Genomic DNA, 14,734 nt, shown 5'->3' with positions numbered 1-14,734 from the left:
AGCATATCGCTCAACCTGCCATACAGTCAGAGCACAGCAGCTCATGAGACTCTTTATCTTTTGTGCTCTTGGTTCCACAGTGCTTCGTTTCCTGGAGCCTGGATCTCGGGATCTCCGGTCACACAGGACAGTTATCCGCAGTTGAAACCGCTAACAGGGTACGAGTCCCATTCCCATGCACGCTGCTTGGATTGGCTTTTGAGCCAGCCCTTTGGTGAAAGGATCAGCAAGGTTCCTTTCAGACTTGATGTAATCTACGGTTATTACACCCGTCTCTCTAGCATGCCGACATGAATCAAGTCGTCTTCTGATATGCCTCGAGGATTTTTGGTTGTCCTTTCTACTGTTCACTTTCAGCAACACAGAAGTGTTGTCACAGTATACTAGGACAGCCGGTATCGGCTTTGCTAGCATTGGAAGGTCTGACAATAGGTCTCTCAACCATTCAGCCTCCAATGCTGCTGAATCAAGTGCAACTAATTCAGCCTCCTTGGTGGAACGTGTCGACACTGATTGTTTAGACGATCTCCATGACACGGCCCCACCAGCTAAAGTGAACACATAGCCACTTGTAGACTTCATTTGATCCGAGTCAGAGATCCAGTTTGCATCACTGAATCCTTCAAGTACTGACGGAAATCCGGTATATTTAATACCAAGATTCATCGCTCCCTTCAAATACCGAAGCACTCTGTACAAGGCTACCCAGTGTCTATCTCCTGGACTGGCCGAATAACGAGCCAGTCTGCATACTGCATATGAGATATCTGGTCTAGTTGCACTGCTCAGGTACATGAGAGATCCGATGATCTGCGAATATAGTAGCTGGTTCACAGGCTCGCCTTCATATTTACTGAGCGTGTAGGATGGATCATAGGGCGTGGTGACTGGTTTACAGTCCATATGTCCAAAGCGAGTCAGGACTTTTTCCACATAATGGGATTGTGACAAAGTAATCCCATCCTCACCCTTTATCAGCTTGATGTTCAGTATAACATCAGCTTCACCCAAGTCCTTCATATCAAAGTTCTTGGAGAGAAATATTTTTGTCTCCATGATAGCCTCCAAATCGGTCCCAAATATCAATATGTCATCAACGTATAAACACATGATGACACCTTTGCCCCCAGAGAAGCGATAATACACACACTTGTCGGCTTCGTTTACACAAAACCCGGCTGTGGTCAGAGTATTATTAAACTTCTCATGCCATTGTCTGGGAGCTTGCTTCAGACCATATAAGGATTTAATCAAGCGACACACTTTGCTCTCTTGTCCTTTAACCACAAATCCTTCTGGTTGCTGCATATAAATTTCCTCTTCCAGCTCTCCATTTAGGAATGCTGTCTTTACGTCCATTTGATGGACAAGAAGTTTATAAGCAGCTGCCAGCGCTAAAAGCACACGGATTGTGGGCAATCGAGCCACCGGAGAATAAGTATCAAAATAATCCTCCTCTTTCTTTTGAGTAAAACCCTTAGCCACAAGACGGGCCTTGTACTTTTCAATAGTACCATCGGGTCTCCTCTTCCTCCTAAAGATCCATTTACAGCCCACAGGCTTGCAACCAGCTGGGAGATCAGTTATCTCCCAAGTTCCGTTCGAAATGATTGAATCCATCTCGCTACGGACAGCCTCCCTCCAGTACTCTGCATCCGGAGATGTATATGCCTCTGTGAGGGAGCGTGGTTCTTCATCCACTAGATAAATAATATAATCATCACCCAGAGACTTTTCAGTCCTTTGTCTCTTACTCCTCCTTAACTCCAAATCTGGAGTCTGGTCATGGATACTCGAGGGCAGAGAATATGTCCGAGATGGACCATCTGGGGCTACTACTTCCTTATCCCGCATAGGGAAGATGCTCTCAAAGAATGTCACATCCCGAGACTCCATTATTACATTTATAGCAACTTCGCTTGTCTCGGAATGGACCACTAGAAATCTATAAGCTGCACTGTTATGTGCATAACCCAGGAAGACACAGTCTACGGTCTTAGGGCCTAACTTTCTCTTCTTCGGCAACGGGACATTCACCTTTGCAAGGCAACCCCAAGTCCGAAGATGCGAAAGATCTGGCTTCCTTCCTTTAAATCCTTCATAGGGTGTGGCCTCACGGTTGCGAGGCGGCACCCTGTTCAGGACATAGCATACTGTGAGTACTGCCTCGCCCCACCAGATGTCAGGCATCCCCGAACTTTGCAACAAAGCATTAGCTAAGTCACACACCGTTCGGTTCTTCCTTTCAGCTACCCCATTTGACTGAGGTGAATATGGAGCGGTGGTTTCATGAATGATTCCACACTCTTTGCAGTACTCATCAAAAAGGTTGGAAAGGTATTCACCTCCTCTATCAGACCGTAGCCTTTTAATTTTCTTGTCTAACTGGTTTTCAACTTCAGTCTTATAGATCTTAAAGTGTTCTAGTGCCTCATCTTTAGTTCTGAGTAAGTAAATATAACAGAACCTGGTAGCATCATCTATCAAGGTAAGAAAGTATCTTTTACCGCCTTTTGTGATTATACCATTCATCTCACAGATATCTGAGTGAATTAGTTCTAAAGGAGTGGTACTTCTGCCTTCAACCGTATGAAACGGTTTTCTAGGCTGCTTGGCTTGCACACAAATACCACATTTTACACCTTTAACATGTTTATATTCAGGAATTAAAGACATGTCACTTAATCTCTTAATGGCCTCAAAATTCACATGACACAAACGGGAATGCCATATATTATTAATGGAATCGTTATTACAGACCACATTAACATGGTAAGAAGAATGATTGTTCAAAACAGAAAGACGGAACAAACCGCCTGACTCATATGACTTTCCAATAAAAGTACCAAACTTAGACAGGACCACTTTATTAGACTCAAACACTAATTTGAGACCCTGTCGACATAACAGCGACACTGAAATGAGGTTCCGGCTCATCGAGGGCACATAGAGTACGTCCTTCAGCACGAGCGTCTTTCCTGAAGTTAACTTCAGGTAGACCTGTCCAGTACCTCGAACTGCTGCCGGAACACCATTTCCCATTAGGACTGGTGCGCTGTTGAATCCCTGGAATGAAGAGAACATGGATCGATCAGCACAAATATGAACAGTAGCACCGGAATCCATCCACCAGTCATCTGATGGACTTGCCATAAAGGCCTGAAGTGCATACCCTGGGGTGGAGTTAACCACCACGTTCCCTTCTTTGCGCTGAGGTGGAGGACCTTTTCCCTTCCTAAGTTTGCACCTCCGAGCTGTATGCCCCGAGACTCCACAAACGTAGCAGATAAAGTCCTCCTTTTTCTTCTTCATCTTTTTGGACTTAGGTTGGTTCATATTCTTCTGTGGAGAGTTCTTCTTCTTCTGGAATTTTCTATCTCCACCCTTCTCAACAACGTGAGCCTGAAGTTGCTGGGATGGCTTGTTACTGGACCTTGCACGCTCTTCCACATTTATCGCAGCTGACAACTCAGTGAGAGTCATTTGCTTCTTCATGTGGCGGTGAAAGGGAATTAGGCTTACACCTAGTTCCTAAATAATTTTGGTGGTTGAATTGCCCAACACAAATAATTGGACTAACTAGTTTGCCCAAGTGTATAGATTATACAGGTGTAAAAGGTTCACACTCAGTCAATAAAAAGGGACCAAGTTTTGGATTCAACAAAGGAGCAAAGGGGCAACCGAGGGCACCCCTGGTCTGGCGCACCGGACTGTCCGGTGTGCCACCGGACAGTGAACAGTTCCTGTCCGGTGCACCAGGGGACTCAGACTCAAACTCTTCGCCTTCGGGAATTCTCGGAAGCCGGCGCGCTATAATTCACCGGACTGTCCGGTGTGCACCGGACATGTCCGGTGCTCCAAGGAAGCTCGGCCTCCTGAACTCGCCAGCCTCGGGTTCACGCGGCAGCCGCTCCGCTAAAATTCACCGGACTGTCCGGTGTGCACCGGACTGTCCGGTGAGCCAGCGGGGCAACGGCTCCCTGCGGCGCCAACGGCTCCCTGCGGTGCATTTAATGCGCGCGCATCGCGCGCAGACGGCAGGCACGCCCATACCGGTGCACCGGACATCAAACAGTACATGTCCGGTGTGCACCGGACATCCAGGAGGGCCCACAAGTCAGAAGCTCCAACGGCTAGAATCCAACGGCAGTGATGACGTGGCAGGGGCACCGGACTGTCCGGTGTGCACCGGACTGTCCGGTGCGCCATCTAGCAGACGCCTCCAGCCAACGGTCACTTTTGGTGGTTGGGGCTATAAATACCCCAACCACCCCACCATTCATTGCATCCAAGTTTTCCAACTTCTAACCACTTACAAGAGCTAGGCATTCAATTCTAGACACATACAAAGAGATCAAATCCTCTCCAATTCCACTCAAGCCTTTAGTGACTAGCGAGAGAGATTTGCCGTGTTCTTTTGAGCTCTTGCGCTTGGATCGCATTCTTTCTTTCTCTTGTGCTCTTGTGATCAACACTCGATTGTAACCGAGGCAAGAGGCACCAATTGTGTGGTGGCCCTTGCGGGGAAGTTTTGTTCCCGGTTGATTGAGAAGAAGGAAAGCTCACTCGGTCCGAGGGACCGTTTGAGAGAGGGAAGGGTTGAAAGAGACCCGGCCTTTGTGGCCTCCTCAACGGGGAGTAGGTTTGCAAGAACCGAACCTCGGTAAAACAAATCCACGTGTCACTCTCCTTATTTGCTTGCGATTTGTTTTGCGCCCTCTCTTGCGGACTCATTTATTATTACTAACGCTAACCCCGGCTTGTAGTTGTGATTATTTTTGTAAATTTCAGTTTCGCCCTATTCACCCCCCCTCTAGGCGACTATCAATTGGTATCAGAGCTCGGTGCTTCATTAGAGCCTAACCGCTCGAAGTGATGTCGGGAGATCACGCCAAGAAGGAAATGGAGACCGGCGAAAAGCCCACTACAAGCTACGGGAGCACTTCATCGGAAGAGTCCCGCACCAAAAGGAGGGAGAAGAAGAAGAGCTCCTCCAACAAAGGGAAGGAGAAGAAATCTTCTTCTCACCACAAAGAGAAGAAGGAAAAATCTTCTTCCCACAAGCCGCATCGGAAAGGCGACAAGCACAAGAGGATGAGGAAGGTGGTCTACTACGAGACCGACACTTCATCAACATCGACCTCCGACTCCGATGCGCCCTCCGTCACTTCTAAGCGCCAAGAGCGCAAGAAGTATAGTAAGATCCCTCTACGCTACCCTCGCATTTCCAAACATACACCTTTACTTTCCGTCCCACTAGGCAAACCACCAACTTTTGATGGTGAAGATTACGCTAGGTGGAGCGATTTAATGCGATTTCATCTAATCTCGCTCCACAAAAGCATATGGGATGTTGTTGAGTTTGGTGCGCAGGTACCATCCATAGGGGATGAAAACTATGATGAGGATGAGGTGGCCCAAATCGAGCACTTCAACTCTCAAGCCACAACCATACTCCTTGCCTCTCTAAGCAAGGAAGAATACAACAAAGTGCAAGGGTTGAAAAATGCAAAGGAGATTTGGGATGTGCTCAAAACTGCGCACGAGGGAGATGAGCTCACCAAGATCACCAAGCGGGAAACGATCGAGGGGGAGCTCGGTCGGTTCCGGCTTCAAAAAGGGGAGGAGCCACAACACATGTACAACCGGCTCAAGACTTTGGTGAACCAAGTGCGCAACCTCGGGAGCAAGAAGTGGGATGACCACGAAGTGGTAAATGTTATTTTAAGATCTCTCATTTTTCTTAATCCCACTCAAGTTCAATTGATTCGTGGTAATCCTAGATATACTAAAATGACCCCCGAGGAAGTTATCGGGCATTTTGTAAGTTTTGAGTGCATGATAGAAGGCTCGAGGAAAATCAACGAGCTTGGCGACTCATCCGAAGCCCAACCCGTTGCATTCAAGGCAACGGAGGAGAAGAAGGAGGAGGCTACACCAAGTCGGCAACCAATCGACGCCTCCAAGCTCGACAATGAGGAAATGGCGCTCGTCATCAAGAGCTTCCGCCAAATCCTCAAACAAAGGAGGGGGAAAGACTACAAGTCCCGCTCCAAGAAAGTTTGCTACAAGTGTGGTAAGCCCGGTCATTTTATTGCTAAATGTCCGATATCTAGTGACAGTGACCGAGGTGACGACAAGAAGGGGAGACGAAAGGAAAAGAAGAGGTATTACAAGAAGAAGGGCGGCGATGCCCATGTTTGTCGTGAGTGGGACTCCGACGAGAGCTCAAGCGACTCCTCCGACGACGAGGACGCCGCCAACATCGCCGTCACCAAGGGACTCCTCTTCCCAAACGTCGGCCACAAGTGCCTCATGGCAAAGGACGGCAAAAAGAAGGTTAAATCTAAATCCTCCACTAAATATGAATCTTCTAGTGATGACAATGCTAGTGATGAGGAAGATAATTTGCGTTCCCTTTTTGCCAACCTTAACATAGCTCAAAAAGAAAAATTGAATGAATTGGTTAGTGCTATTCATGAAAAGGACGACCTTTTGGATTCCCAAGAGGATTGTCTAATTAAAGAAAACAAAAAACATGTTAAGGTTAAAAAGGCTTATGCTCTAGAAGTAGAAAAATGTGAAAAATTATCTAGTGAGCTAAGCACTTGCCGTGAAATAATTGACAACCTTAGGAATGAAAATGCTATTTTAAATGCTAAGGTTGATTCTCATGTTTGTGATATTTCAATTTCCACTCCTAGAGATAATAATGATAATTTGCTTGCTAGGATTGAAGAATTGAACATTTCTCTTGCTAGCCTTAGAGTAGAAAATGAAAAGTTGATTACTAAGGCTAAAGAACTAGATGTTTGCAATGTTACCATTTCCGACCTTAGAACTAAGAATGATATCTTGCATGCTAAGGTTGTAGAATTAAAATCTTGCAAACCCTCTACATCTACCATTGAGCATGTTTCCATTTGTACTAGATGTAGAGATGTTGATATTAATGCTATTCATGATCACATGGTTTTAATTAAGCAACAAAATGATCATATAGCTAAACTAGATGCTAAAATTGCCGAGCACAACTTAGAAAATGAGAAATTTAAATTTGCTCGTAGCATGCTTTATAATGGGAGACGCCCTGGCATCAAGGATGGCATTGGCTTCCAAAGGGGAGACAATGTCAAACTTAATGCCCCTCCTAAGAACTTGTCTAACTTTGTTAAGGGCAAAGCTCCCATGCCTCAGGATAACGAGGGTTACATTTTATACCCTGCCGGCTATCCTGAGAGCAAAATTAGGAAGATTCATTCTAGGAAGTCTCACTCTGGCCCTAATCATGCTTTTATGTATAAGGGTGAGACATCTAGTTCTAGGCAACCAACCCATGCTAAGTTGCCTAAGAAGAAAATTCCTAATGCATCAAATGAACATAGCATTTCATTTAAAACTTTTGATGCATCTTATGTGCTTACTAGCAAATCCGGCAAGGTAGTTGCCAAATTTGTTGGGGGCAAACACAAGGGCTCCAAGACTTGTGTTTGGGTACCCAAAGTTCTTGTTTCTAATGCCAAAGGACCCAAAACCGTTTGGGTACCTAAAGTCAAGAACTAAATTTGTTTTGTAGGTTTATGCATCCGGGGGCTCAAGTTGGATACTCGACAGCGGGTGCACAAACCACATGACCGGGGAGAAAAGGATGTTCTCCTCATATGAGAAAAACCAAGATCCCCAACGAGCTATCACATTCGGGGATGGAAATCAAGGTTTGGTCAAAGGACTTGGTAAAATTGCTATATCTCCTGACCATTCTATTTCAAATGTTTTTCTTGTTGATTCCTTAGATTACAACTTGCTTTCTGTTTCCCAATTATGTCAAATGGGCTACAACTGTCTATTCACTGATGTAGGTGTCACTGTCTTTAGAAGAAGTGATGATTCAATAGCATTTAAGGGAATGTTAGAGGGTCAGCTATACTTGGTAGATTTTGATAGAGCTGAACTCGACACTTGCTTAATTGCTAAGACTAACATGGGTTGGCTCTGGCATCGCCGACTAGCCCATGTTGGGATGAAGAATCTTCATAAGCTTCTAAAGGGAGAACACATTTTAGGATTAACAAATGTTCATTTTGAGAAAGACAGGATTTGTAGCGCATGCCAGGCAGGGAAGCAAGTTGGAGTCCATCATCCACACAAGAACGTCATGACAGCCGACAGGCCGCTTGAGCTACTCCACATGGATCTATTCGGCCCGATTGCTTACATAAGCATCGGCGGGAGTAAGTATTGTCTTGTAATTGTGGATGATTATTCTCGCTTCACTTGGGTATTCTCTTTACAGGAAAAATCTCAAACCCAAGAGACTTTAAAAGGATTCTTGAGACGGGCTCAAAATGAGTTCGGCTTAAGGATCAAGAAAATAAGAAGCGACAATGGGACGGAGTTCAAGAACTCTCAAATTGAAGGCTTCCTTGAGGAGGAGGGCATCAAGCATGAGTTCTCTTCTCCCTACACACCTCAACAAAATGGTGTAGTGGAGAGGAAGAATCGAACTCTATTGGACATGGCAAGAACCATGCTTGATGAGTACAAGACACCAGACCGGTTTTGGGCCGAAGCGGTCAACACCGCCTGCTACGCCATCAACCGGTTATATCTTCACCGAATCCTCAAGAAGACATCATATGAACTCCTAACCGGTAAAAAGCCCAACATTTCATATTTTAGAGTTTTTGGTAGCAAATGCTTCATTCTTATTAAAAGAGGTAGAAAATCTAAATTTGCTCCTAAAACTGTAGAAGGCTTTTTACTTGGTTATGACTCAAACACAAGGGCATATAGGGTCTTTAACAAGTCCACTGGACTAGTTGAAGTCTCATGTGACGTTGTGTTTGATGAAACTAATGGCTCTCAAGTAGAGCAAGTTGATCTTGATGAGATAGGTGAAGAACAGGCTCCATGCATCGCGCTAAGGAACATGTCCATCGGGGATGTGTGTCCTAAGGAATCCGAAGAGCCTCCAAGTACACAAGATCAACCATCCTCCTCCATGCAAGCATCTCCACCAACTCAAAATGAGGATGAGGCTCAAAATGATGAAGAGCAAAATCAAGAAGACGAGCCACCTCAAGATGATAGCAATGATCAAGGGGGAGATACAAATGATCAAGAAAAGGAGGATGAGGAAGAACCAAGACCGCCACACCCAAGAGTCCACCAAGCAATCCAACGAGATCACCCCGTCGACACCATCCTCGGCGACATTCATAAGGGGGTAACTACTCGATCTCGGGTTGCTCACTTTTGTGAACATTACTCTTTTGTTTCCTCTATTGAGCCACACAGGGTAGAGGAAGCTCTCCAAGATTCGGATTGGGTGGTGGCAATGCAAGAGGAGCTCAACAATTTCACGAGGAATGAGGTCTGGCATTTAGTTCCACGTCCTAACCAAAATGTTGTAGGAACCAAATGGGTCTTCCGCAACAAGCAAGATGAGCATGGTGTGGTGACAAGGAACAAAGCTCGACTCGTAGCCAAAGGGTATTCACAAGTCGAAGGTTTGGATTTCGGTGAAACCTATGCACCCGTAGCTAGGCTTGAGTCAATTCGCATATTATTGGCCTATGCTACTTACCATGGCTTTAAGCTCTATCAAATGGACGTGAAAAGTGCCTTCCTCAATGGACCGATCAAGGAAGAGGTCTATGTTGAGCAACCTCCCGGATTTGAAGACAGTGAGTATCCTAATCATGTCTATAGGCTCTCTAAGGCGCTTTATGGGCTCAAGCAAGCCCCAAGAGCATGGTATGAATGCCTTAGAGATTTCCTTATTGCTAATGGCTTCAAAGTCGGCAAGGCCGATCCTACACTCTTTACTAAAACTCTTGAAAATGACTTGTTTGTATGCCAAATTTATGTTGATGATATTATATTTGGGTCTACTAACGAGTCTACATGTGAAGAGTTTAGTAGGATCATGACACAGAAATTCGAGATGTCGATGATGGGGGAGTTGAAGTATTTTCTAGGATTCCAAGTCAAGCAACTCCAAGAGGGCACCTTCATTTGCCAAACAAAGTACACTCAAGACATTCTAACCAAGTTTGGGATGAAGGATGCCAAACCCATCAAGACACCCATGGGAACTAATGGGCATCTCGACCTCGACACGGGAGGTAAGTCCGTGGATCAAAAGGTATACCGGTCAATGATTGGTTCATTGCTTTATTTATGTGCATCTCGACCGGACATTATGCTTTCCGTTTGCATGTGTGCAAGATTTCAAGCCGACCCTAAGGAATCACACCTTACGGCCGTAAAACGAATCTTGAGATATTTGGCTTATACTCCTAAGTTTGGGCTTTGGTACCCTCGGGGATCCACTTTTGATTTGATTGGTTATTCTGATGCCGATTGGGCGGGGTGCAAAATCAATAGGAAGAGCACATCGGGGACTTGCCAGTTCTTGGGAAGATCCTTGGTGTCTTGGGCCTCAAAGAAGCAAAATTCGGTCGCTCTTTCCACCGCCGAAGCTGAGTATATTGCCGCAGGTCACTGTTGCGCGCAATTGCTTTGGATGAGGCAAACCCTGCGGGACTACGGTTACAAATTAACCAAAGTCCCTTTGCTATGTGATAATGAGAGTGCAATCAAAATGGCCGACAATCCCGTCGAGCATAGCCGCACTAAGCACATAGCCATTCGGTATCATTTTCTTAGGGATCACCAACAAAAGGGGGATATCGAGATTTCTTACATTAATACTAAAGATCAATTAGCCGATATCTTTACCAAGCCACTTGATGAACAATCTTTCACCAGACTTAGGCATGAGCTCAATATTCTTGATTCTAGAAATTTCTTTTGCTAGCTTGCACACATAGCTCATTTAAATACCTTTGATCATATCTCTTTTATGCTATGACTAATGTGTTTTCAAGTCTATTTCAAACCAAGTCATAGGTATATTGAAAGGGAATTGGAGTCTTCGGCGAAGACAAAGGCTTCCACTCCGTAACTCATGCTTCGCCATCACTCCGAGCAACTCTCTATTCCTTGGGGAGAAATGAGCATCAAAGAAAAGGATTTCATCCTTGGGGGAGAGAGCAAAAGCTCAAAAGCAAAAGGACCGGACTTCATCTTTGGTATAATCTTAACTCATTTACTTTTTGACCAAAGGGGAAGAAATTACTCCGAGGGCTCTAATGATTCCGTTTTTGGCGATTCATGCCAAAAAGGGGGAGAAATGAGCCCAAAGCAAAAGGACCGCACCACCACCACCAAATTCAAAAACTTAGTGCTTTCCAAAAGTCTTTATCATTTGGTATCCTATTGTGTTCAAAAGGGGGAGAAAGTAGTATTTCAAAAATGGTATATCAAAACCCTCTTGAACACTAAGAGGTGGATCTCTTTTAGGGGGAGTTTTGTTAAGTCAAAAGAAAAGCATTTGAAACAGGGGGAGAAAATTTCAAATCTTGAAAATGCTCTACAAACTCTTATTCATTTACCTTTGGCTATTTGCAAAAGAACTTTGAAAAGGATTTACAAAAGAATTTGCAAAAACAAAACTCGTGGTGCAAACGTGGTCCAAAATGTTATATAAGAAAGAAACATTCCATGCATATCTTGTAAAGTAGTTATATTGGCTCAATTCCAAGCAACCTTTACACTTACATTATGCAAACTAGTTCAATTATGCACTTCTCTATTTGCTTTGGTTTGTGTTGGCATCAATCACCAAAAAGGGGGAGATTGAAAGGGAATTAGGCTTACACCTAGTTCCTAAATAATTTTGGTGGTTGAATTGCCCAACACAAATAATTGGACTAACTAGTTTGCCCAAGTGTATAGATTATACAGGTGTAAAAGGTTCACACTCAGTCAATAAAAAGGGACCAAGTTTTGGATTCAACAAAGGAGCAAAGGGGCAACCGAGGGCACCCCTGGTCTGGCGCACCGGACTGTCCGGTGTGCCACCGGACAGTGAACAGTTCCTGTCCGGTGCACCAGGGGACTCAGACTCAAACTCTTCGCCTTCGGGAATTCTCGGAAGCCGGCGCGCTATAATTCACCGGACTGTCCGGTGTGCACCGGACATGTCCGGTGCTCCAAGGAAGCTCGGCCTCCTGAACTCGCCAGCCTCGGGTTCACGCGGCAGCCGCTCCGCTAAAATTCACCGGACTGTCCGGTGTGCACCGGACTGTCCGGTGAGCCAGCGGGGCAACGGCTCCCTGCGGCGCCAACGGCTCCCTGCGGTGCATTTAATGCGCGCGCAGCGCGCGCAGACGGCAGGCACGCCCATACCGGTGCACCGGACATCAAACAGTACATGTCCGGTGTGCACCGGACATCCAGGAGGGCCCACAAGTCAGAAGCTCCAACGGCTAGAATCCAACGGCAGTGATGACGTGGCAGGGGCACCGGACTGTCCGGTGTGCACCGGACTGTCCGGTGCGCCATCTAGCAGACGCCTCCAGCCAACGGTCACTTTTGGTGGTTGGGGCTATAAATACCCCAACCACCCCACCATTCATTGCATCCAAGTTTTCCAACTTCTAACCACTTACAAGAGCTAGGCATTCAATTCTAGACACATACAAAGAGATCAAATCCTCTCCAATTCCACTCAAGCCTTTAGTGACTAGCGAGAGAGATTTGCCGTGTTCTTTTGAGCTCTTGCGCTTGGATCGCATTCTTTCTTTCTCTTGTGCTCTTGTGATCAACACTCGATTGTAACCGAGGCAAGAGGCACCAATTGTGTGGTGGCCCTTGCGGGGAAGTTTTGTTCCCGGTTGATTGAGAAGAAGGAAAGCTCACTCGGTCCGAGGGACCGTTTGAGAGAGGGAAGGGTTGAAAGAGACCCGGCCTTTGTGGCCTCCTCAACGGGGAGTAGGTTTGCAAGAACCGAACCTCGGTAAAACAAATCCACGTGTCACTCTCCTTATTTGCTTGCGATTTGTTTTGCGCCCTCTCTTGCGGACTCATTTATTATTACTAACGCTAACCCCGGCTTGTAGTTGTGATTATTTTTGTAAATTTCAGTTTCGCCCTATTCACCCCCCCTCTAGGCGACTATCAGGCGGCGTGAAGTCACAAAGTCTCGCCAAGAAGGCGGGAGCTTTGCCAGTATTGAATTCACCTGAAAACTGTCTGGTAGGACGCAGCCATATTGGACCAAGTCTCTAACAAGGAGTTGAATCTCCTGTAGCTGCTCCATAACAGACCTTCCCTCAACCATTTTATAGTTGAGGTAGTTTTCCGTTGTGAATGACTCATTGCCATTGTCAACTTCAGAGAACTCGTTCTCAAGTTCAGTCCATAGACCCTTGGCGGAGGTGAAACGAGAGTACACGTCAAATAAGCGGTTCGACAAGACGTTCAGCAGACGAGACAAGCATGCCTCATTGGCTTCGTCCCACTTGGCCTTCTCCGCTAGTGCGGCGGCCTTCGCTGCATCATCAGCATCATCTGATGCAGCCTGGGGAACAGCCGACGTCATTACCCAAAATAATTTTAGGTCAGTGAGCCACATGCGAGTCTTAATCTGCCAGCGTTTAAAGCTTGCGCCGTCGAACGCTTCAGGCTTAATGACATCAGAACTGGAGGCCATAATACGGTTTGGTTTTCTGGATTGTTGTAAATTTAGAGAAATAAGTGACATGCTTTCTACATATTTAAATAGATTAAATATACTAATTCCGAATAAAACAAGCATATAACTCAGATAAATGCCATATGTAATTATAACAGCAATGAACAGTAGCAATTCCAGGACATGAAAACATGTAATATAGCTACTCAAATCCATTTGCAAATTAAACATGGCAAGTAGATGAAGAAGGCAGATTAAACAAATAAACATGATTGTTTATATTAAAATATTGCTCTCAAAATAGCGGGTTGCTGCAATAGACAGCCCTTCAACGCTAAAGGGTGATCAAAGATCCTCGACTAACGTGACAGTCCTATCTTACCAAATCAGGGTTTTAGATCAAATATTATGAGCCTAGAAATCAAGCATGAATATTAAGATCAAAACAGTGTGCATAAGAATTAAGGAACAATAATGAACTTAAATAATCAGCTTGCACAATAGTAAGAAATAACTAGGCACAAATAATATCAATGCTGAAAATAACAACACACTAAAACCCAGACTGTCACGTCGTCTCACTACACCGCTATCATCATCGAGCACATAATCCGCCCATAAATTGTGCAATCACACCCAAGTAAATAATACTAGCAGATTGCACAAAATTATTCAATAAATAAATAGAGGCAACGGGTAACTCACAGCACGTAGATTGTCTACGTGGGAAGACCAGCTCAGCGAACACGAGGTTCTGTCCCAGAAAACCAATTCCGCCGCCCACGTCCGGACCTGCACGGCGGGAGGTTGACGGAGATACTGGAGCCGCTGCCGGAGCCGAGGGAGACGTCCTCGGCACCAGCCCGAGAAGAGGAACACCGCGCAGCAGGGAGCCCAAGCACCAGGCCACGGTTAACAGCGATCAGAGGAACACAGCACCACACAGGGACCGAACGGATCGATCAACTTGTGACTGGAACAGCAAACTGGAGAAAGAAAAACCGAGAGGAGCCGAGGGCTCGCAGTGTTTTGCGTGCTGCTAAACAGGGGCAAGACACCATACTTATGGAGCCGAGAAGGGGAGCGGTTGCACCAGGAGCGCCATGGATCTCGGGCAAGTTTCCAACAGCCTGCAGAGCGCCGCCGCCCGGAACGCGGCTTCGCTCCTGCCTTTCCTGTTTCCAGCCGCCA

General features: G+C 45.7%; 1 protein-coding gene across 1 annotated transcript; it reads right to left on the bottom strand.

Moving 5' to 3' along the window:
* Positions 1 to 2,793: 2,793 nt before the first annotated feature.
* Positions 2,794 to 14,648, bottom strand: LOC118473431 (uncharacterized; the record flags this gene model as incomplete). The annotated part of the gene is made up of 5 exons (XM_035962809.1): positions 14,637 to 14,648; positions 13,035 to 13,090; positions 3,263 to 3,502; positions 2,947 to 3,055; positions 2,794 to 2,895 (listed from the first exon to the last, which is right to left on the bottom strand). Coding segments are annotated over exons 1-5 (519 nt in total), but the record flags the coding sequence as incomplete, so codon positions are not given.
* Between the last annotated feature and the right edge of the window lie 86 nt (positions 14,649 to 14,734).

Source organism: Zea mays, chromosome 9 (genome assembly GCF_902167145.1).
Source record: "Zea mays cultivar B73 chromosome 9, Zm-B73-REFERENCE-NAM-5.0, whole genome shotgun sequence".
Taxonomy (NCBI): domain Eukaryota; kingdom Viridiplantae; phylum Streptophyta; class Magnoliopsida; order Poales; family Poaceae; genus Zea; species Zea mays.
The sequence above is the reverse complement of the archived record's forward strand: the minus strand, read 5'-3'. Positions and strand labels throughout refer to the sequence as shown.